The 23233-nt window shown below is 40.4% G+C and overlaps 1 protein-coding gene across 1 annotated transcript; it reads left to right on the forward strand.

Annotated features, from left to right (window-relative positions):
• The first annotated feature begins 4186 nt into the window (after window positions 1-4186).
• CW7 lies at window positions 4187-22429 on the forward strand. The gene is made up of 12 exons (XM_008792043.6): window positions 4187-4480; window positions 5228-5417; window positions 5521-5595; window positions 6226-6332; window positions 8739-8799; window positions 10036-10095; window positions 10169-10243; window positions 11328-11474; window positions 15644-15698; window positions 18936-19058; window positions 20759-20991; window positions 22180-22429. Exons 1-12 carry the CDS (start codon window positions 4419-4421, stop codon window positions 22201-22203), a joined length of 1212 nt encoding a protein of 403 aa, XP_008790265.5. The 5' UTR covers window positions 4187-4418; the 3' UTR covers window positions 22204-22429.
• The last annotated feature ends 804 nt before the right edge of the window (window positions 22430-23233 follow it).

Here is a 23233-nt window from a genome sequence, read left to right on the forward strand (position 1 = left end):
GCTTCTCCCCGGAGGCGCCATCGACGCCTCACGCAAAAGACAAAGAGCCGGCGCGGACGAAGAAGAAGTGGACGAAGGGGGAGTTCCCGCTACCTCCAGAGGAACGCCACCTCCAAGGGATATTCCGGTCCTCCCCAGGAGAAGGGGAGGGAAGGAATACAAGGAAGAAGAGCGCGAGGAGGCGCGATCCCGGATGAAGCGTCTGGCGCAGAGCTCAATCGGGAGGCGGGGCTGAAAGGAGGGGGGATGTGATCCCGGATGAAACACCTAGAGCGGAGTTCCGCCGGGGAGAACCTCCTTGTTGATCCCAGATGAAACAGCTAGTTGGCGGAAGTCGCGAGGGGCGCGCCTCCCGTTCCTCCGGCGGGGGTTTCCCAGCCACACGCCGGAGAGAAGGTCCACGATCCATGGCAACCTGAATAGCTCCGGCTTGGCAGGCTCCACCGCGCCTGCACTTATATTTATAGCCAAACTGGGGCCCCCCGGTCGTTCCGATGCGGGTGGCTCCAATAAAGGCGGGCGCACCAAATCCGGAGCCGTTCCAGCTCTCGAGGCGTATCCTCCCACGATCTCCTAAGCGTCGTTCTCCTTAATTGCATTCTTCATGCAGGACACTCCGGGCGGTGTGTATCCCACGGCCCACGTATCTCCGCTCGCGCCCAGGCCGCATCCGCCTCGAAGAACGCGCGTATCGCGGCCGCTTAACTGGCACTCCTCGCGAGCAGCAACTGGCCGATCCGATTTCCCAGGTAACGCCTCAATTAGCATTTAATAGCCTTCTGGTGTTTCCCAGGCGACGCGTCGAGAGGAGAAATACGATCGCAGCTGGCCACGGAGAAACCCCGTCGAGCGGCAAGTGATAGGCGCGCGACCAACGAGCGGAATTCCCCGAGGCTCAGTCCTCGGATGCCAGGCTAACCCGATGATCATCCCGGGAGCAGACTAGCCTGAAGCCCCGACCGGTCGCCTCGGCTTGCGCCAGCCTTGGCCGACCAACGAGCGGAATTCCCCGAGGCTCGGCCCTCGGATGCCAGGCTAACCCGATGATCATCCCGGGAGCAGACTAGCCTGAAGCCCCGACCGGTCGCCTCGGCTTGCGCCAGCCTTGGCCGACCAACGAGCGGAATTCCCCGAGGCTCAGCCCTCGGATGCCAGGCTAACCCGATGATCATCCCGGGAGCAGACTAGCCTGAAGCCCCGACCGGTCGCCTCGGCTTGCGCCAGCCTTGGCCGACCAACGAGCGGAATTCCCCGAGGCTCGGCCCTCGGATGCCAGGCTAACCCGATGATCATCCCGGGAGCAGACTAGCCTGAAGCCCCGACCGGTCGCCTCGGCTTGCGCCAGCCTTGGCCGACCAACGAGCGGAATTCCCCGAGGCTCGGCCCTCGGATGCCAGGCTAACCCGATGATCATCCCGGGAGCAGACTAGCCTGAAGCCCCGACCGGTCGCCTCGGCTTGCGCCAGCCTTGGCCGACCAACGAGCGGAATTCCCCGAGGCTCGGCCCTCGGATGCCAGGCTAACCCGATGATCATCCCGGGAGCAGACTAGCCTGAAGCCCCGACCGGTCGCCTCGGCTTGCGCCAGCCTTGGCCGACCAACGAGCGGAATTCCCCGAGGCTCGGCCCTCGGATGCCAGGCTAACCCGATGATCATCTCGGGAGCAGACTAGCCTGAAGCCCCGACCGGTCGCCTCGGCTTGCGCCAGCCTTGGCCGACCAACGAGCGGAATTCCCCGAGGCTCGGCCCTCGGATGCCAGGCTAACCCGATGATCATCCCGGGAGCAGACTAGCCTGAAGCCCCGACCGGTCGCCTCGGCTTGCGCCAGCCTTGGCCAACCAACGAGCGGAATTCCCCAAGGCTCAGTCCTCGGATGCCTGGCCTAGCGCCGGAAGAATTTCCTGAGGCCTAACCCTCGGATGCCTGGCCTAGCGCCGGAAGGATTTCCTGAGGCCTAACCCTCGGATGCCTGGCCTAGCGCCGGAAGAATTTCCTGAGGCCTAACCCTCGGATGCCTGGCCTAGCGCCGGAAGAATTTCCTGAGGCCTAACCCTCGGATGCCTGGCCTAGCGCCGGAAGGATTTCCTGAGGCCTAACCCTCGGATGCCTGGCCTAGCGCCGGAAGGATTTCCTGAGGCCTAACCCTCGGATGCCTGGCCTAGCGCCGGAAGAATTTCCTGAGGCCTAACCCTCGAATGCCTGGCCTAGCGCCGGAAGAATTTCCTGAGGCCTAACCCTCGGATGCCTGGCCTAGCGCCGGAAGAATTTCCTGAGGCCTAACCCTCGAATGCCTGGCCTAGCGCCGGAAGAATTTCCTGAGGCCTAACCCTCGGATGCCTGGCCTAGCGCCGGATGAATTTCCTGAGGCCTAACCCTCGGATGCCTGGCCTAGCGCCGGATGAATTTTCTGAGGCCTAACCCTCGGATGCCTGGCCTAGCGCCGGATGAATTTCCTGAGGCCTAACCCTCGGATGCCTGGCCTAGCGCCGGAGGAACTTCAAGAATCAGGAGTCGGCGAGGCGCTACCGAGAGTTAAAAAGAGGAAGGATGTCCGCCGAAATCCGCAGACCGCCAGATCAGCGACAACTGCCATACGCCATAAAGAAGGCGGGAAGCTCGGAGCGCGCGCGCCTTTCCGAGGGATGGCGGCAATCTCGAAGCATCACTCCCTTCACCCGTTCCCCTCCTGGTTCCAGGCTCGGGAGTGGGGGGCTACTGTTACGGGGGAACTTAGCCACCATGCCCCACGTGACCGGCACGCGCGCCCAGGAAGACTACGGCTGCCCCTTGATCCAGCAATCCGACCTCGGGTCGGATATCTTCGGCTCCGCAGCCCGACCCCGAGTCGGCTGCCCCTTGATCCAGCAATCCGACCTCGGGTCGGATATCTTCGGCTCCGCAGCCCGACCCCGAGTCGGCTGCCCCTTGATCCAGCAATCCGACCCCGAGTCGACAATCTCTCGACAACAACAGACTGTTCCTCTGAGGCACGCCGCGGCCCCCTGCTCCACTACTCCCTGCAACGGCCGTATCCGGCGCTGCCCCACGATCCCCTGTAACAGCCGTACAAAGCGGAGCTCCACTATGCCCTGCCATGGCTGTACCCAGTGCTGCCCCACGACGCCCTGTAACGGCCATGTCAGTGGCAGCCCCATCGTGCCACACGATGACGAATCCCCGGAAAAACCCCCCAGCCTGATATATATGAGGCTGGGGGGGAAGGAGGAGGGTAAGAGATATCTTCCAGAGTATCATCTCACCTGCTACCTTCTCCTTCTCCTTCGATCTCCTCTGACTTGATCGTCGGAGGGCCCCCACTACCCCGGTGGTGGTGCGAGGCTTGCTTGCAGGTTTCACGACGGAGGGCGGAGTGCAACCAAAGCAACTCAAAGGGAACCCCGTTCACACCGCTGTGCCAATCGTTCTCGGTTTGGACTACCAGCAACAACAAGCATTCATACAAGAACGTCAGGTGCAAACCTCACTACAAGACCTGCAGATCCAAGTTTACATGGATGATATATTGGCCGTGATTCTTCCATTGAGGTGCAATTTTATTGATTTTTTTTCTTATATCAACATCTATGAGATCAGTAGCACCGAGTTATAATCTTTTTTTTTTATTTGTTTTACTAAAACGGATAATTCAGCCGGTTCTAGTACGGATACATTTAAGAAAGTCGGGAAACAATAAATTCCGGAGCGCCCTAGATAACTTGCTCTCTCCAACCCACAGAGCACCTCCAGAATGACTAGCCATATACAAGGTCACCCAGTCCGCGGCTTCGTTAATCTCTTTGAATACATGCTTGGCTTGGAAGGCCGACAGCCATTGATCACAGTCTGATGTCCCGAAGCAATGGGTGCCACCCTTCTGCACTGTCGGTGCCACTCTAAATTTAGTCAATCACCGTAGCCGAATTGCTCACCAAAAGGTTCAGTTCAATCACTTATAACATTTCTCAAATTAATTAGGGTTCTATGATTAAGCATTTGCTCAATCACCCATCGTCATTATTTTTGTACTAAATTGAACGCCATAAACCAAGAGGCTTGACGTGCATACAGCCCTACACCGGCTTAGGACCGTTTGTTCAGGTCTCACGTGCTTGGCCTTGGCCCACCGTCCCGTCGTTTTTTTCCTTCTATTTTTGTTTTTAAGAAAAGAGATGGATATGAAACAGTAACGACAACAAATAAGCGGCTTTCTACATGGAATTCTTTAAGTTTTCTTTCGGACTCTTTTTTCGTCCGATTTCGCGCGGCAGTAAGGGCAGCTCCGACACTCGTCGTCGATCCCAACCGCCTCACGAGTCCCACCCCACTCTCCTTTGTTCCCTTCCTCGAAGGCGAAGAAGCTTTTTAGAAACCCTAGAAGAAACTCGAATAATTTGGAAATCTCGGTGATGCTCGGGAGATGGAGGAGGAGAAGGAGATCACCATCTCGAGTGCGCTCTCAGACGAAGAGACCCCGTCCAGGTACCCCAATTTCAAGATCTCTCGCTCTCTCTCTCGTCCGTGATCTCGTTTTTTCGAACTTTCGATCCCGTGTATGCTGCCGAAACTAGGGTTTTTACAAGATTCGGATGGTTTGTGTTCTATGGCAATAAGGTAGTTCTATTGCGTGGATGCTGCTAATGCTTCATATGTGATCAGATGTTCTGATGAGGTAGATTGTTTGCAATTTTTTCTAGATAGAGTTGCGATAATTGCTGGCAATAATCTTCGGTAATTGAATACGTAATTGGTTTCTCATCGTCATAATACGCCTTTACTTTCATTATAATATTTATTGTTCTAGACTCATTTGTTAGTATCTCTACAATGCTTAGTTAGGGGAATGATGCTCTCTTGTTGCGGTTATTTAAATCTGTGGTTCCTTGGTATGAATCAAGCAAAATCATTCTCCAAGTTAGAATTTCAAGCTCTTAGCATGTTATTGTTTTTTAGAAGTATCAAGGAAGTTTCATTTCCCCCACCCCTTCCCTTTCTCTCCTTGAAAGATTAAATTTTGGGTCAGTATGCTGATGTACATTACGTGTTTTCTCCATATCCTGCGCAAATGAATAGTTAAATTAGGAAAACATTTTATTGCCAAAGTAGACGTTCCTCTTGCAAAGTGTGTTCTGCTTGAGAGTACCGGAGAGCCTAATCTTTTGAGTGTAAATTCTCATGCCGAACATTCTTTCGATTATTAAGTTTCTTCTTCCACCATCTAATTGCTAGGTATGAACTGTTGAGTATGGTGAGAAAGCATTCGAACTTGTTGGGTGAGACGGCAGTTGATGAACAGGATGCATCAGACGTCGGAATGGATACTCGGTTTTGGCATAAAATGTTGGATTTGTATTTTATACATGGGAGGATATCAAAAGGACGTCAGGAAGATGACCTTATCTTTTTTGTTAGAAATATGGTAATATTCTAACCAAATGCCCACTGTTTCAGTGAATGTGCTATTTCTGCTATCTTTTTATCCTCATTTTGCCAAACTAATCATATTGTGTTGTTACTAACAGAGCTTGCACGGGTATGGTTTCAATGATACTATGGAAGGCCATCCTCCCTTTTTTGTCCGTAGATGGGCTCCTCAGGTATTTTAAAAAAAAAAAACCAGAAAACATTCTTAGCTTTTTAAAGTGTTTTTTTTTTTAATCTTTATAGTTGATTTCTATCTATAATTTCCTTTGAAGACTATAAATCAAAGAGTTCTCTCTAGTGGTACTGAGAAGGCTAGCTTTTGACAGTATTCATTTATAAGACTTCAAAGAATATTGTGTTATGCTAAGTATTGGAACTTATGCTAGAGCCCTTGCATCATTTAATGTGCATGTCCAACTACTGTGGCATCATGATTTTATGTGATTTTGCTTCTTTTTTTTTCCGAAAATGGAAGTTAGGTACAACTGGGTTTTAAGAAGTGTTTGAGAATGTAGATTTTGTGTTATGTAGAAATAAAACATTCCTACCCTGATTTCAGTTTTCTAAATTCATGTTTTCTTCCTAGCTATTAGCTTACTTTCTTCCTCCTTTAGCTTGCCTTGTAAACAATTGAACATCTTTTCTTACAGTATCTCATAAGTGGAGCTTCTATGACCTTGGGAGATTATTGCTTTGAGATATAGTCAAATGGCTATTTGCTATGGGACATGCTTTTTTGACTGTTAATATTGGCTAAGAGTTGATATTCTTAATGAAATTTTTTTGATCTTCATGTCAATCAGTTGGAAAAAGTAGTTGGTGAAAATTCTGCAGACGTGGACTGGAGATGTTCTTTTTATTTGAATTTGATTGCCCACACATCATTCACTGTTACAGTTGCAATTTGTAGGTATATCCTCTCCCTTGTCTATCATATCATATGATCCTTATTTTCTTGACATTGCAAAGGTAGCCTTGTGACTGGTCTAATATGTTCTTTGATTGTTTTCATCTAAAATGTTTTTTTTTTTTTTTTTAGGATGTCTAATTGCTTATATATGGAGTTAATTTAAGTTTGTTCTCGAGGACAAGCTTTTATATTGGCTAAAATTTACCAACAAATCCTTGAGAAATGTGATGATGAAAGTAATATTTTTGAATTCCTTAGTGAAACTTGTAACTATCTATATCAGTAACCTAGTTCTTAGTGGAGGGCAGCATCAAAGAATGATATTTTCTGATATTAATGTTCTTTCACTTGAATAGACTCGAACAGTTGAACCTGTCATTCAAGTGCATTATACAGTTACTTATACCTTTTGATCTTGTTTTGAATTTCTGTAAACAGATACAGAGAACTGTCTGAGGTTTAAAAACAAGTTATTAGTTTTGTTACAAACATTAACAAGTAGACATCCATGCTACAATGTATATTACACCCATACACTATCTCTATGTAGTTAAGTCCACATTCTGTCTCTGTATTTGGAATTTGCAATCTTGTCATATCCCTTGCACAGATCTATTCATTGCACAATAGTCATGTTTATGTCCAACATTAATTAGCATATAAGCAGAGGATCCCATCTGATTTATGTTTGGTTGCTTGCTTTCATGAGTTACACTTCTCACATTGGAACTAAGTTTTCTTTTTTAAGGCGTGGGTTTTGAGGGGGAGGGTTCTTTGAGATTCGATGGCCTTATCTTTATTCATTTATGTGATGTGCATGACTACTATGTGCTTATATGTTTTGGAGCACCTGCAGCCATGTTCGTTATCTAAGCTGAGAGCTGAGGGACATACAGTGCACCTGCCTGTCTTGAGACTTTGATACAAAGGAGTAATTGGTATCGAGGCTTCATTTGGATATGATGTCCCCATACTTCTCTGTAAACACCTTTAGCAAAAGGATACCAGAATATGATGTACTGATGCCGACAATCATGAGGATTTAGAAAATGGGTTGCTGATAGGTGATTACACCTTCATAATATTATTATGATTTGCTGCTGTGGTTCTGTAATCTTGAAAGGTCTTATCAGTCAGCAAAGTTACAGAAAATGACTCGTCTTTGTGGGAGATGGTGTTTGGGTGTTTGGTTTAAGAGCACTGATGTAGAAAGACTTACAAACCCGAACAAGATCGGAAGAGGAAGAACTTTGCTTTATACAAAGAAATGAAAAGTCAAATCGTGACCTACCTGGCGACCTATTGCTTTAGTGAGAATGCATGGCAAACCAAAGAATTGTGGAAGCTTAATTGTGTCAACTGACTCCTTATCATGAGTCTTTGCTCTTTCAGAATAATACAAGTATAATTTAAATTCATTATAATAAACATGCAAGGCATATAGATATAACAATCTTTGGCTTTTAAGTTTAGAAACTTAAAACTTGAAACATTTGAGATTACAATAGGACAATGGCTTGCCTGATATCTCAAGTAACAGATAATTGATGCCTCTACTTGCTCCATTGATGTTGCAATATTAATAGGATACCTTGCTTGTCTTGATTTCTGCTAACTCACATCTCCACTGACATAGGTTCTTTTCTCCATTTTTCGGTTGGTAACTTCGACTGATCTGAAATTGCAAGTCATGATAAATACTTCTTAATGTAGATGATTGGAAGCACCATATAGGAAATTATGCATCCTGCACTTTAGAAGTGCTCGTGAGCTGTGACAGCTACACAACAAAGAATGGTAGACCATTTTCTTTTGTCTCAATACATTGTGCCTGTTACTATTTTGTTGTGCTTGCTGAATTAATGCAAATGACTCGTTGACAGAAAAAGTCAGGTTCTGATTTTTTTTAGCAATATTTATTTATTTCTCGGATAAAATATGGCATGTGGATTAAATAAGTCATAGAAGGTACAAAACTTAAATAGGTTTTTGATGGTCAGGGTGGCCATTCCCAGAAAATATTAAAGAAAGAAGAATAAGGGAGAAAAAGCATTGTAAGTAGTAAGCACTTTTTAATGTTGGTATAATACATTTCCATGTCTGCAAGAAACTACATAAACAGTGGTTTTACTTGGCATTGGTCATGTCTTGGAAATCTTGCTTTTGCAAAACTGTGTTAATTTTTGACATTTAGACATCTAAAATAACAGTGTTCATTTCCCATCTCAGTTTAGTAGACTAGAGTCTGCAATTATCATAGTTTTTACATTTCCTTCCAAGTTCCGAGACGCTTGCATTTTTCCCTTTCTTTAGCACATTCGCTTGATGGCACAATTTTATACATTTTCTCACATTCCTAGCTCTTAATATAGTACTCATTTTTTACTTGTTTTTTGACTTTTGCAGTACACAGGATCTGCGCAAACATCAAAATGGAGAAGTGACATCATTATCTCCCATATACAAAGTATATTCATCATCAGATTCTTTTATATATTGAGAATATACTTTCTTGGGGATTAGTATCGAATACAGGAGAGTTGCATTATATCTTGGAGGTTCTTTTTCCATATTCACTGAGAGTCTAAACAACAGGGGCATGCATGTCATCACTTGGAAATATCTTCTGGATGTTTTTGTTTTTCTTAGGATGGCGGTATATTTGCATAGAAAAGATGCAGAATAGCAAATATATGTTAAGGTAGTCTAATTTGGGCTACATGCTTTTGCAGATGCCTTTCTTTGATGAAAAAGAATTATTTGAGAATTATTTGAGAATTGACGTTGTCAACTATTAACCTCTTTGATTACTGAAATTTTACTGCTGTAATTTTATTTTCTTTTCTAATGTGTTCCAACAGAAATTTACTTCTAGATCATTTTTAGAAGATAGTTGTTGACTATTATGACCTCTTGTGATATTTTCTCTTGAGCTGATGGAGGACATCAAAACATAATTTTCATAATGGATAAGTTATTGTTGAATCTGTAGTTAGTCTCTGTTTTACTTGTATCCTAGTTTGTTTACTTCCATTACAATTTGTGTCAAAGTTGAAAATGTTTCCTGATAATATGCTTTGAAGTCGGACATCTTTGTGTACACTTTTTCTATGCTTAGGGGATTTTCTAAGGGCTGCTATTCAGGCATGAGCATCACCGATTAGATGGTTGTTCCTTGCCAGCATCAGGTCTATCAGATTTCATGGTGGGACACTTTCTTGCCTAATACCACCAGGAAATCATCAATTATCAAAGAAAAGGTCGATGCAAGGTTGAGAGCTGGTCATACAAAATTCTCAAACCTTGCTTGGTTCTGCTTTTATATATCTAGTCTAGCCCATGTAGATGGGATAAGTCATGCAGGTTGTAGTTGAAGATGTTCTCTAGTTTGTGCTTGTTTCTGGTTCATTCTGATAAGAGTATCTTTTGCTCTGTATTTTATGTCTTTGACATTTTATAATATGAATAAAATATCTACAGAGCAGAAAGTTTACTATCCTATCATTCAAGGTTGGTGTGCAGTACATAGTTGTTCATCCATATATTAAAACATTATTTTAAAGTCCTTTTTATATATAATGGCCCATATTTTGGCTTTATTTGTTTTCTTAGACCTAGGGTCTCAATTATTTACAAGTTGATCTGATTTTCAGATTATAGTGTGAAAAGCGCCTTATCTTAGTCTACATACACATTGAAACAGGTTGTAAAGACAGTCTATGCATCTCCCAGTCGTGTTAATTTTCATCTGGACCATAAGAAGGTATCTTTATCATTTTAAGTTCCATATTCATGTTTGTCTTTTTTTCAGAATTCCATCTGATCTTCTTTTTCAGGCTGTAGAAACACTACCTGCCTACCCAAACATTTGCTTTGCCGTTGATGACTTTGATGATACTTTTGATGCTGTGGTAAGATGTCCTACTTCTACTAGTTCTTAGTACTGCAGTTGGAGGACTAATTCATGCTTTCAGCTTCTCATCTTCTTCATAGTAGTTCCAGTGTTACGGATATCTGAACTACTACTTATGTGAAAACAATTGAAGTACGCCAATCTGAAAAATTCTTTCTTCCTTTTGTCCAATATCTTAGACCTTTTTCTTAGAATTCTGTCTATAGCGTTGCGATTGATGGCTGACATGAGCATAAATCATTCTGCCAATTTTGATGTCTCATGAGGGTAATTAGTTGATATCGTAGTTTTCCTGGTCTATGTATGATGAGAAATTAACATGTATTTTAAGATAAAAGAAAATGCTTTCTTTGAACCATTTAACCCATGATACCCGTTGACGACTTTAGTATTTGCCTTGCATTTGCACCAACATAAACCAAATTTATTTTGACTATTTAGTCTTTCTATGAACTAACAAAATTAGAGGAATTAATACCATGAGGTCCATAACCATTAAAACAATTCTTGTCATAAACATTTCTATTTGGCAAGAGAGACACTTAAACATGTGAATAAAATGTTGGGTTTGGGAAAGGCCCAAAGCAAAATGCCATAAGTAGGTCCTTCTATATTAGCAGAAGTTTTTACCCATTATCAATACCTTTCTCCTATTTGGCTGGTGTTATAGTGTATATTATATATAACATTGAGTCATTGACCATTATCTAACATGTGCTATCTTAAATATTAAAGATCAGCATTATGAATTATTTGTCATCTGAGCCTATTAAGGATACTTTTCTCTATTCTGATCCTATTTTAAGTGTTTTTTGCATTTTCAAGTTTTCTTCCTTCTTCTGTGTACACAATGCACATTCCTTTCCTAATCATGGCCTTCTTTGGTCTATGTTGATCGTGATCATACTTTTTATGTGTTAGCTTTTAGCCTCTAGTTTATGTACTCATTTTGAACTTTGTCTTTCCTAGATTTATCACATGTCCATTTTATGGTCAACTTCATTAAATTGTTCTTATGCACATACACTCCTATGATACATCAGAAAAATATGAGATAAAAAAGTTGTGTTCAATTTGGGCAGGTTTTGTCAGAAACAGATCATTGCTATTGCGTACTTCTTAATGCCCATGGTGGGGCAGCTTTTCCAGCAGAAAAGGATCAGCCTGACTGCAACTCTAGTGGGCCTTTGAGACTTGAGAATGATTCAGAGAGAGCTAGGTCATCCAAGGTTCAATTTACCTGCCAAAATGTTTATATGCAAAAGAATATCCTCCATTGCATGTAAAGATGTGTTTTTTCTTTCTTTCTTTTTCTTTTTGGAAAAAAACTGCTTTACTCATGCCATGATTGATACATCATTGACAATAACTGTTTACAGCTCCACATGCATTGTAATTGCTAATATGTGATGCTTCAGATTGTAATCATCTATTGTAAGCTAGCATCTAATGCTACCATAGCTCATATATATTTCATTCATTGCATATTTAACGAGGAAGTGTTTTTGTCCATTTAACCAAAATGGAATGCATATCTATGTAGGGAGAAGACTCATGGTAATAGAAATGGCATGGAAAGAGCTGTTTTGTGCATTGGAAATGGCCTAGATCACCTATGAGTGGGAACAAGTAGAAATAGACTGATTATTTTTCTGCTGTTCATTGTAGCTTGCGGTTCCAAGGTAAAAATGGGAGCTGGATTATGATTTTAGCAATTTGTGCTACTAAACTTCAGATCAAGGTTAGCCGTGCCGATACTAGACCCTGTATCAGTCAGTCGGTGGCACGGTTTGGTAATGTCTCGGTGCTGAGCCCGTATCAATACTGCAGAGACGGCGAGGAAGAGGGAGAACAGAAGAGAGAAAAAGAGAGAGAGAGGGGGGGGGGGGGGAGGGGCTCCGGAGGCTGTCGGAGGGCACTGAAGGGCGCCGAAGGGCCAAAGGGGCTCCGACCTCCGAAGGCCCTCCCTCCCTCCCTCCCTCTCCCTTCTCTTCTCTCTCTCTCTCTCTCTCTCTCTTTCTCTCTTTCCTTCTCCCTCTCTCCCTCCTGCCGGTTTCTCGTTTTGAATGCTGGAACGTCCCAATTTGCCACCAACACAGCTCGGTACGCCCCGAACCGGGCGGTTCAAGATGGTTCCGCATTCCTTGCTTTAGGTTGTGGAGCTATAAATATTCGAATTTAGTATTCATGAATGTAGGATCTGGTATTTCTTTAAAGGTCAGTTGTTCATCATCATAGGGTGCGTGGGCTCCATCTGTTTAAGGATGAAGTTTATTCATTAACCGACTTCAGTTGGCCCACTAAAAATGAGTTATGGTGTGCATATCACAATTGTGTTGGTTGTGGGTCTGTTAGTAACATTTTGTAAGTTAATTATTGGGGGTTGTTTGTTGAACATGTATGGACATTTACTTCATTGATAACAGACTTTTTGACTAGGTTATATAAGAATTCTCTATGAAAATGTTACTTTACTAGTCTTGCATCAGATCGTTGGCAGTACTTATTGTGTTTGACAGTTCTGAAAAAAGAGTAATAAAAGAAGACGCTGAAAGACACTCTGTTTTGAGGAAGGCTAAATGATACAATTTCAAAAAAAAGAGCAGGTGGGTCTGATCTGAGAGGTTAAAAATTTGTTGGTCTTGCAAGATAGGTGTGACATGTCCCACTTGTCTGATGTGTCCAACCTGTTGGCATTTGCAGGATAGGCAACAAGAACCTGCTAATGGGCTAAGTGGGTATAATTCATAACAGCTCATGCTAGTGCTAACCTGATCAGACATTGCCCTTCTGACTTTATATTCTTTCATGTTGCAAATCCAATGGGTGAAAGTAGTTGGCACCATGACATCTAAGTTCAGCTTATTCCTCACCACCCCCCACCACACAAAAAAAGGGCCTATTGTTAGAAGACATGGAGCATTTCATAATATTCTCTTTAATCATACATTATTAGAGATACTGACATCACTAGTCAAGGCTTTGAGTTTTATCTATCTGGTTTTTGATTCACATAAATCATATGTTCCATAGACCATCCACTAACCCTTCTTAAGATTCTGCCCATGATATGCTCTACCAGTTGGTACCAGTGTGTACTAAGCATACCGTATCATACTGATACTGAAACGTCAGTATGGAGGGCATACCAAATGTCGATACATCGAATGGACCCTCATATTGGGCATACCGATATTTTTCCAGGATGATACTAGTATAGATTTCGGTACCAAGATGGTGAAACTTGCTTTTGCTTGTCATGCCTTGGACATATGACCAAACTTGACTGCTTCAGCTATTACAATAAATTAGGAATTTTATTTTGCCAGCTGATGCATGCTTTCCGGAGATACTATGAATCACTGTTCTTTGTGGGTTCATCTGATTTTGGGATTTGTAACTTTGTATTGATACATTTTTGTTGAAGCTTTAGTGGTCCCTGTGAAGCATAGTAAGCTTGCGATAAGTGCCTATTCTCAACTCTGGCATGTTTGGAAGAGTGAAATATGGTAATTTTCAATTAGGGGTGCCGGGAAACTTCCAAAGATTGGGAATGCACCAATTTCATGATGGTGGACCTTGTATTTGCTTCACTCTAATGATAGGGGGTTAAGCAAAGGAGGAAGAAGAGATAGGGAAAGAGGAAGAGAAAGTGGAGAAAGGAGATAACAAGTGGAATCCACCCCTAACTTCAAATAGAAATAAGTCAAATAATCCAATCTTTACCATTCACTATGGCTTTATATAGATAACACTTTCACTGTGGCTTTATACAGATAACACATGGCACTTCATATCGTAATGCATTAATGCTTACAACTTTCTAAAAGACAGATAATTAAATACTTTCACAAACACCAAAAGAGACATGCATGAACTATAATTAATAAAGCCTAGAAACACTAAAAGACATTCAACATTAACAACATAATTATAACATAATAACCATTAGTTATTAATTATTAATAAATACTATTTTGACCAGACTTTTGACTTAGACTGGTATAGGGGCTCATGAAAAATGGGATGGTCCAACTCTCCTGCGTCATTCTGGCAATGACAGTCCAGGATGCTGATTATTTATAATAATTATATTGGAGGGTTAAATATTGTTGGCATACCTCGTACCTGGAAGTTCATACTTGGTGTAATGGTAATCTTTACATTTTGCTGTCTCATTTTTTGAAAAATATTAAAGGTTTATGGTTTGTTAATGGTTTGAAATTCCTACTATGAGATGATGGAAGATGGAAAGTTGTACACAGTTACTGAGATTAACTTTTGTTGCTTGTGTTATTGCTTTCACTACATCACATGAGAAAATAATTTTATATTACTACCAGTTAGTACCCAGATATGCTTGAGTTTGATCTGATGTGGACCATCCACCTTTCATATCTTGGACTAACACCTGACTTCTTGAAAGTTTGTCAGTTGCCACATATCTATAAATCAAGGGAAAGTTCTGCAAGACTGTACAGTGTGTGTGTAGTTGGACTTGGCTACATTTGAGGGTAGCCAGTCCTGGATCGGTTGTCTCTCCAACCCTTGGATCAGTGCAGATCAGTGGGGGTGGGAGAGCCGACCGGATCTAGGACTGGCTACACTTGAATGCAGCCAAGTCTCTCTCTCTCTCTCTCTCTCTCTCTCTCTATCTATCTATCTATACACACAGACACACACATATAATCCACAACTATTAGGTGGTACAGACTACAGAGGCACTAAAATGCAGGGAGCATTTCACAGTATAACTAAGAAAGATCAGTTTTGATAATTTAGTACATAAGAGGAACCTTAAGAATTGCGCTGGTTTAGGAAAGTGGGTAGTGGCATTATGAAAATTGTATTGGACTTGTGCCATGAAGATTCTAAGAGGTATACTTGTTTCTGTCAAATGGTCTACCTGGAGAATTGTAAGATGTTATTCAGAAGAATTTGGAAAAATCTTATTCAGGATGATGCTCTTAATATGGCTGACTAGTGAAGAATGATTATAAAACTGTGTGCTGGTTATAGCCTCCAAAATGATTATTGGTCTTTGAAAATATTTTTTATAATTTATGTTTGTGATATTTTGGTGGTTTCTGCTATCTATCTGTATAATGGTTCCACTACTGGATTTGGTTTTAAGAATGTGGAACAAAATTGCTTAAAATTTAAGAAGAAAGAATTTTTTTCATTAAAAAATAATTGAAGCTTTGAACAAACCAAGTATATGCTGTCATCAGCATCCATGTCATCATTCTTTGTTTCTTTTGAATGCTGTGTTGGCTATATTAGTTTGTTGCTTGATCTGATGCGTTATTCTTAAGAATTATCATATTGACTTCATATATTATATTATTGGATGACATTTAGGTAAGTTTCTTGACCTGGGTATTATTTATGACTGCAGCTTACTCTCTTCTCAGGATTTGTCAACTATCAGATGGTTCGAGAAGCATATGATGGTGTGTGTTGTACATGTTTCTCTAGCCAGTTTTTAATCTTGTCTAGTTGAAAAATAGTGCTCATTCTTGGATGTTTTCTCTCTTGATGAGGTTCAGCTAGGATATTTTTAAATCTTTTGTTTGTCTGTGTTTTTCTTTTTTTTTTTTTTTTGAAGGACAGTGGTTGATGGTGCTTTTGCGTCTTTAAATAAGCAAACCTTAGTGTTAATTATTATATCAATTAATTATTTTAGTAGCAGCTTGGCCAGCAGGTTCAATATATAATTTTGAGTCGTCAGGGATGCAAGAAATGGACTGGGGGTAGGGAGTTGAATCTTCTTAAATGAGGACCCATATGCTGACTTCTTTATAAAAGATTATTTTAGTATCAACAAACCAAGGGGTGAAATATTAGTATAATTTTTCAGGTGGGCTTATTCCATCTATCTGAGCATGCTTTCCATTAGTCTGTCTCTATATGCTCCTAAATATAGCCATCATTTCATCTCAGAATTTTTTTTAAAAAAATATAAGTCCCACTTTCATCTCAGTTTATTGTCTCCCCTTCCACGTATATGTATATGCATACAAAAATCAAGACTTTCATCAACTTAGTCAGCTTTATGTCCTTTTATATTCATCAATTATTCTGTTAAAAGCGGCCTCCAATTGATTTCCAAGCTTTTTGGGAATTTCTTTCTGCAGCATCCATATTAGCTTAGAGTTTCCTCTCCTCTTTCTTAATCCCCACTAAGGTTTGAGTAACTCTGTTTACTAGGAGAACTTCGTTGCACATGTCCATATTATCTCAATAGCTTATCTTTTACTTTCAGTCAATATGTCTAGCACCATGGCTGTCTCTACCATGCTTATGTTCATCCAGCCATTGCTTATGTACCACAAATCCATGTCAACATACTCTACCATGTTCATCTTTTTTATTTACTTCTGGAACCACATGCCATTGCAGGCCTTATTGTGTTTTCTTAGAACTTCCCTTGAGTTGTGGAGACATGAACAGATCACATAGCAACCCAGAAACAACATCTGTTGATCTCTAATTTTATTAATATATTTTCATTAATCCCTCTAGTTTTTCCTTTAGTATATTCAGATACCGGTTTATTTGTAAATTCTCCTTTATGTTGATTTTATTGGGATTGTTTTTACCATTCTTCATTGCCATCTAAGTTTGTGAATTGCAATTTTAAATATACTATTCAATCTTCTAGTTCAATTGACTTTTAGGCTCCTATCCTTCATAAATGCATCCAGCAATCAACCTTGACCTTGTGTCCTTTTGTCAAATTGTATCATGACAAGTATCATGCTAGACAGTACATCTTGATGAATACCAGCCTGTAAGTTCATATAAGAAGACAAGGGCCTGGAGTCGATCCTTGGTGTATACCTCAAATGTGACTGGATTTTCACTTGTCTCGCCACAGCCATCCATGATACTTGCCTACTCTCTCTCTAAGTTGAAAGAGATTATTTGTAAATTCTGTTTCTTTTCTCCAAATATTCCCATAGGTTGCCTAAGAGAAATAAACCTTGACCATTGACCTTCCTTTCCTAGATTTTAATTGGTTCTCTATAATTGAGCACTTCTGTAAATGTTTATTTCATCATTCTTTCCATTACCTCATAGTATAAGTTCATTTCCATGATATTACTGCTGTTTCCTAATCTCCTTTATTCTTGTCCGTGGGTACCAGATACTTTCCCCCATCACTTGCCATTTTCTGATTCTAATGTATCAGTGGATAAGGTAGAACCAAATTGATATGTTTTGGTCCTTGATCTTTTGAAGCTCTATTGATATTTCAGGCAGCCCTAGTGCCTTCCCTCTTTTTATCTATTTCATAGCTTTCTCTGTGTACATTATCTGAGACCAACAATGAAGCACCTGGTGACAGTTCTTGTTGTGCTTGGTACGAAAAGGACAAACATATGAAAAGTGGAGCTTATTTGAGCATCTACTCTGTGTTTCTGAAGCAAACATTTTGGTGTTTGGCTAAGCAGATAGCTACTAGGATATGATAAGGCTGGTCTGGCAGTGATATGATGATAAAAGAAATGAAGCATGGAGGCAAGTGAAATTTACGGTATCTAATTCTCACTTGAAGTGCCCTCGGAACCTGTGTGAAGGTTTTGAGACAGTGATGCCAAGCTCTTGTATCACTAGACTTGAGGTGAATGTGTTAAAGCAATCATACAATCTCATTACTAAATAGGCTAAATGATTTGAACTTGAAAAATTGATAGTTGGCATCTCACACTAAGGATTCATGTACAGGATCTTCTGAAAATTCTGTAATCTATAATCTATGCAGAAAGTTTGCTGAAGGAATGAAAGGCTAGGCATACAGAGGGCACAGATATGTATTTGTGACACCATTTAAAACACATCATGTGATGAATGAAAATTATAAATGTTAATTGCACTCGAGTTGTTTATTGTCTATAATGCATAAACATGTGCACATGATATCACATTATCTTATCCTGAAAATATTTAGTCATTAAAGGGTTAATATTGCGATATTATGATTAAAAGTAAACTAAAATCCAGTAGCACTGGAAATTGTAGCTAAATTTGTAAACTAATTTTTTTATAAGCTCTTTTCTTTTATGAAAATTGAAGATGTGTAGGAAGTTAGATATCTCTAGACTTTCTTTGGATAGGATTGCATTATTTTTTTTTCCTTTTATAGGCTTATTGACTTTTAGCATGCAATTTTACTAATTACCCCAATTTATAAGTTATTTAATAAGGAAAATGGATATTGTGCTTACTTCATTCAAATGGAAGCACATGATTTGAGCAAGTTAGGTCAGTCTGCTTTAGTTGAAATCTAGTAAGTCAAATTTGTATTTGTTTAACTTTTGGATGAAGTACAGCAGTATAATATGCTGGTTAACATCTTGTTGCATGTGATCTGGTTACATAGGTTGGGGAATGGATATTAAAAGAAAAAAAAAGGAAATTTAGTACCATTTTTCTTCCATGAAGTTAAAGAATTCCCCTGACACTCCCAGATTTGACTCTTATCTAATTCAATTGTAAGGTTTATTTGCAATGTTATTTATAGGATGCCTAGCTATTTATATTCCATTAGCAACATGCAAGCAATTTCTTGTTTTGACCAAAACAGTTATCATTCAATATTGTTTACTTTTTTAAAATGTTATGCACCCTTCTGGGAATGGTTAGTTATCTATACCTAGTTTGAAGTATTTAATTTACTGTTTCAGCTGGAAAATCTAGATTTGGGAGTCTTCTATCACTTGGTCATGTTCAGGCTAAAACAGACAGGCTTTACATGAGGGGTCCTGGAGGGCGTGGGGAAGTTGAAGTTGCTGTTTCTGGAATAACAGGTTCCTAAAATTTCTTTCAATACATTTTTGATTGATTTATTTCCTCAAAGACATTTGAGTAAGATTTTTCAGATTCAAAAAGTGATTTTATGACCTCACGTTTAGTATATCGCATAAATGTTAAGTTGAATGTAGGTACTTGTGAAGTTGAATGCAAATACTTGATAAATTAAATCTATTGTCAGTTATGTGAGCAACCTTGACTTGTGTCTAACATCCATGCACATTTCCGTGTTATTGTTCTTTAGTTCACCTTTAAGATGGTGCTAACGGCCAAAATATTTATGTCCGGCGCTTTCTAGATTAATCTTTTTTGTTAATTCTGTTTCTACAATTGTCGTAGACTGCAGACCAGGTCCTGATAGATTCTCTCTTCCAGAGAATATTGAAAATCTTTTTTTTTTTCCATTTGGCTGTATTTCCTATTACCAGGCAGATGGGGTAAGCTTGTTGGCTATGTTGGAGCATTTTCATTGAGAAAAGTATATCAAAGATGACTATTAAGTATTTAATTATATTCCCATCTCCATCCACCTCCTTCGGCATGAGTCTACAAATAAGAATTGACAAATGAAACAGTTTGTATCTTTCGAATGAGCTTTGTCAGAAAAGATTCAATATAAAATTGGAATAGGATTAAAATAGAAGTATATAACTATAAGAACTGATCTGTGTATTAGAGAGTTTATATGGTGTTTATTCTTTTTAAGTAAACAAGATGCAATGGTTTTCTCTCTATTCTTTCTTCTTTTGCTAAGAGGTATTTGCATTTCTTTATTTTGACCCTATAGGCTAGCCTTTGGCTCATTAATTTGTTAGCTTTTGGTATATGGCCAATCTTATCCTAGAATTTCAAAAATGGTTTAGTGGATGGTCTGCGACATATGATGCTAAGATGACTCATGTGAATTTAAAACCAGACATACTCAAAAGTCAAAACCTTGACCAGTGTTGCTAGTATCTCTAATAATGTGCAACTAAAGAGATCACAAAATGCTTCATGTCTTCTAACAATTGCTAGACCCTTATTTTTGGGGAGTGGTGTGGGGACTTGGTTGGTTGGCATGGACTGTACTCAGATGTTCAACAAGGTGACTGACCTACCTTTCAACCATCATATTTGCAGCATGAGAAGGGAAAAAATAAATATTGTCAGGATGGCAATATGTGATCAGGTCAGCCTTAATATGCTAACATTAGGGGTTATGAGTTAAAGCTGCATAGCCTACTAGCAGGTTGTTGTTGCCTATACAAACATGCCAACATGTTGTACACATCACACCCAGCTTGCAAAGCCCTTAAATTTAATGTCTAAGATTTGATGTGTTCCTAGCAACAGGTGCTCATATTCCTGTTTTGCTAGTATCTTACAGAAAACTTGATAAACTGTGAGAGTTTCACTCTTTTTGTATGGTCTGGAACACTAAGAGTTAAGCACGGCTTTCTTTCTTGGTAGCATTGGAGCTATGTATGTTAATCATGGCCTTCTTTCTTGGTAGCATTGGAGCTATGTTTTTTGGCAGGTTAGATTTTACAAATATTTGATATGAAAGGTAATATATTTATAATTCAATATGGTTCTGGGAACAGCATCTCTCTCTAAACTTGTTTTTAGTGATGGGATGGATTTACCTGCCTGTTAAAATGACAACTCAGATGACATTAATCACATCTAAAATGATGCTTTTGTTGCATTGTAGATCAAAGTCACCAGTATGCAGGTCCTCCTTCACCACTTCAGTTATCGAAGAGAGGTTTGAGCATCGGCCTGGGGACTATTGTGCATAGAGCAGCTTCTGCTGCTTCTGAGTTGGCCAAGCATGCTTATGGCGGTACCAACAGGAATTCTGATTTAGAACTTTTGCCCCTCAAGTGCTGCTTGATGTCCATCTCTTTACCTTGGGAAGTTATTGCACACGACCTTTTGTTCAAGGTGAGTTCTCCGGTGTTGATACATATAACTGAGACCTATCATGGTGAATGTCAAGAAGTGATTTGCTGGTGTCAGTATGCTACTCTGTGCTAGCTTGGGTGATTAATTACAGTAATTTTATTTTCTCCTTATAAATTAGGACATTGCAGTATGAAGCATAGATTGCCAGCATACCATTCTGATACAAATGTATCCACAAGTATAGGTTGTTTAAAGATGATGGCGATAATTTCCAGATTCAATATGATGAGCCTATAATTATCTAAATAACCCCCTATAAGCTCTTACAGGTAGGGGGATAGCATCGTCTACTTCCTGCCTGATTTTTGGTTTGGCTTTCAGCATAATAATGGAAAACTATTTCGTACTCTGGGAGTAACCTAAGAGCAATGCTTTGGACACTCACAAAAGAACCAGAAATCTCATCCAAAATAAGGAGTCCAGCTGGAGCATGATTTCATGGACCTGAGCTGTGAGGGTGTTACACCAAAAGTGGCTCAGTAGTGTGTACGCCCTTTTTTGCTGGGGTGCATGGCATCACCCACCAGATGGATTCCTTATTTTCATATGAGGGATGTCTGCTTTTCGCTCCTTTATCAGTGTCTAAACATTTCTCACATAAATTTATCATACTTCCTGTATTCCTTTATCCTTCCAATTGTCATGGCCTTTCTTTTCCTAATATATTTGTGGCTATACATACAAAGTTTCCCTGCTTGACCCAGTTTCCCAAATAATCAGTGTTCTCAGGTGCCACTTCACTGGGTCAAGCATTGTATTGTGGATGGCTTTTGTTTGCAACTTTTGGCCAGTTTTTGGCCTTTTGTTTTAGCCTCCGTATATGATGCATGCAACTAGCAAAGCTGTTTAACCAGTTATATCGGTTGCTACTTGAACAGATGAGGTTGCTCTGGCCTGTACGGGAGCATAGAAATTTCAGTTTTCTGAAGTGCATTTTTTATTTATGCAAGTATTTGTGGAAATATGACTATGCATGAATCCATGTCATTCTCACAATCGAGTGACTAGCAGATGCCATCTGTTGATCAACATTTTGCTGTGATAGGTTTTGCATTACATCAATCTCATCTTAATACAACTGTCAGAAAGACTGTGTTAGATAACTTTTAGTGTTAGGTTTTATTTCAGAGGCTGTATGGTAAATTTGCTAGTTGCTTTTCTTCTCAGGCAAGCCCTCCGGTGAGTCTCTGATGGTCTTCACTATTGTTGCTGGAATCTTGGTGTTCTGATAGCAGCCAAGCAGGAGCAGCAAGTTGCCAATAACCCATGACTTCAGGAAGATACCGGTGCTATAAAAACAACAATACAATTTATGTATACCAACTCACTTCTGTGCCCTTTGTCTTGATTTCCATTTGCTTTATTTATTGAAACAGCTTCAGTCAATAATAGCCTTAAGGGCGTTTACCTTCTCTTACATGAATGCTTTGGAAAACAGCAGATCATATGCAGTTTTTCACTACTCACTTATCCTGAATGTAGCGACCAAAAGGCAGATTATGCAGATCTGGGGTATAGTTTTCACTCAAGAAAAGAATGCAGAAAGGCCTCTTTGTTGATCTCTTTTGTGTACCTTTGCTTTCAATCTTTGTGATGATGAAAAGTTTTTTCTTATAGTATATGGTTTTGATCATCGATTATTGATCTTTGGTCCCACAAGAAAGCTCAGAAAAGTTCATGGTCTAGTAGGCGGTCATGAACTGTGTAAGTGCAGCAATCAAGCTTGTGAATCTTGCTTTAGGTTCATGCATTTCAATGGATTGCTTCGAGCTCTGGATGTTTTGATGAAATAAAATATAAAAAAAAGTGAAAGGACATGACTGTGTATACCAATTAGAAGAGAACTTTTGTCATGGAAGGACTTGTAAATGGCTGGGCAAGATTGACGTGAATGTTGCAGCATCTTTAAGCAGCAATTGTTTAGGTTGACATCCCCATGTGGCAGGTTGGCAGCCTCCTAATGTTGATTGATATAGAATCTCATAGTTGATGGGACTCAAAAGTTGGTAACTATTCGAAATCTTCCGCATGATAACCCATCCGAGATTCCATTAATGCCTGAATCTGCTAAATAATTTCTCATGCTGGATTATTTCTTGTTTAGAGAATATATAAACACTTCAGGACGTCATATTATGACATGGCTTGTTGCCAAAGCGGTTACATCTGATTTTGACTTTTCAAATGAGCACGATTCTTCTTGCAATTGGAGCGAGTGCCC

The sequence above is a fragment of the Phoenix dactylifera genome, chromosome 7 (assembly GCF_051530095.1).
Source record: "Phoenix dactylifera cultivar Ajwa chromosome 7, Ajwa_hap1_PhDact_Kaust_v1.1, whole genome shotgun sequence".
NCBI classification, from domain to species: domain Eukaryota; kingdom Viridiplantae; phylum Streptophyta; class Magnoliopsida; order Arecales; family Arecaceae; genus Phoenix; species Phoenix dactylifera.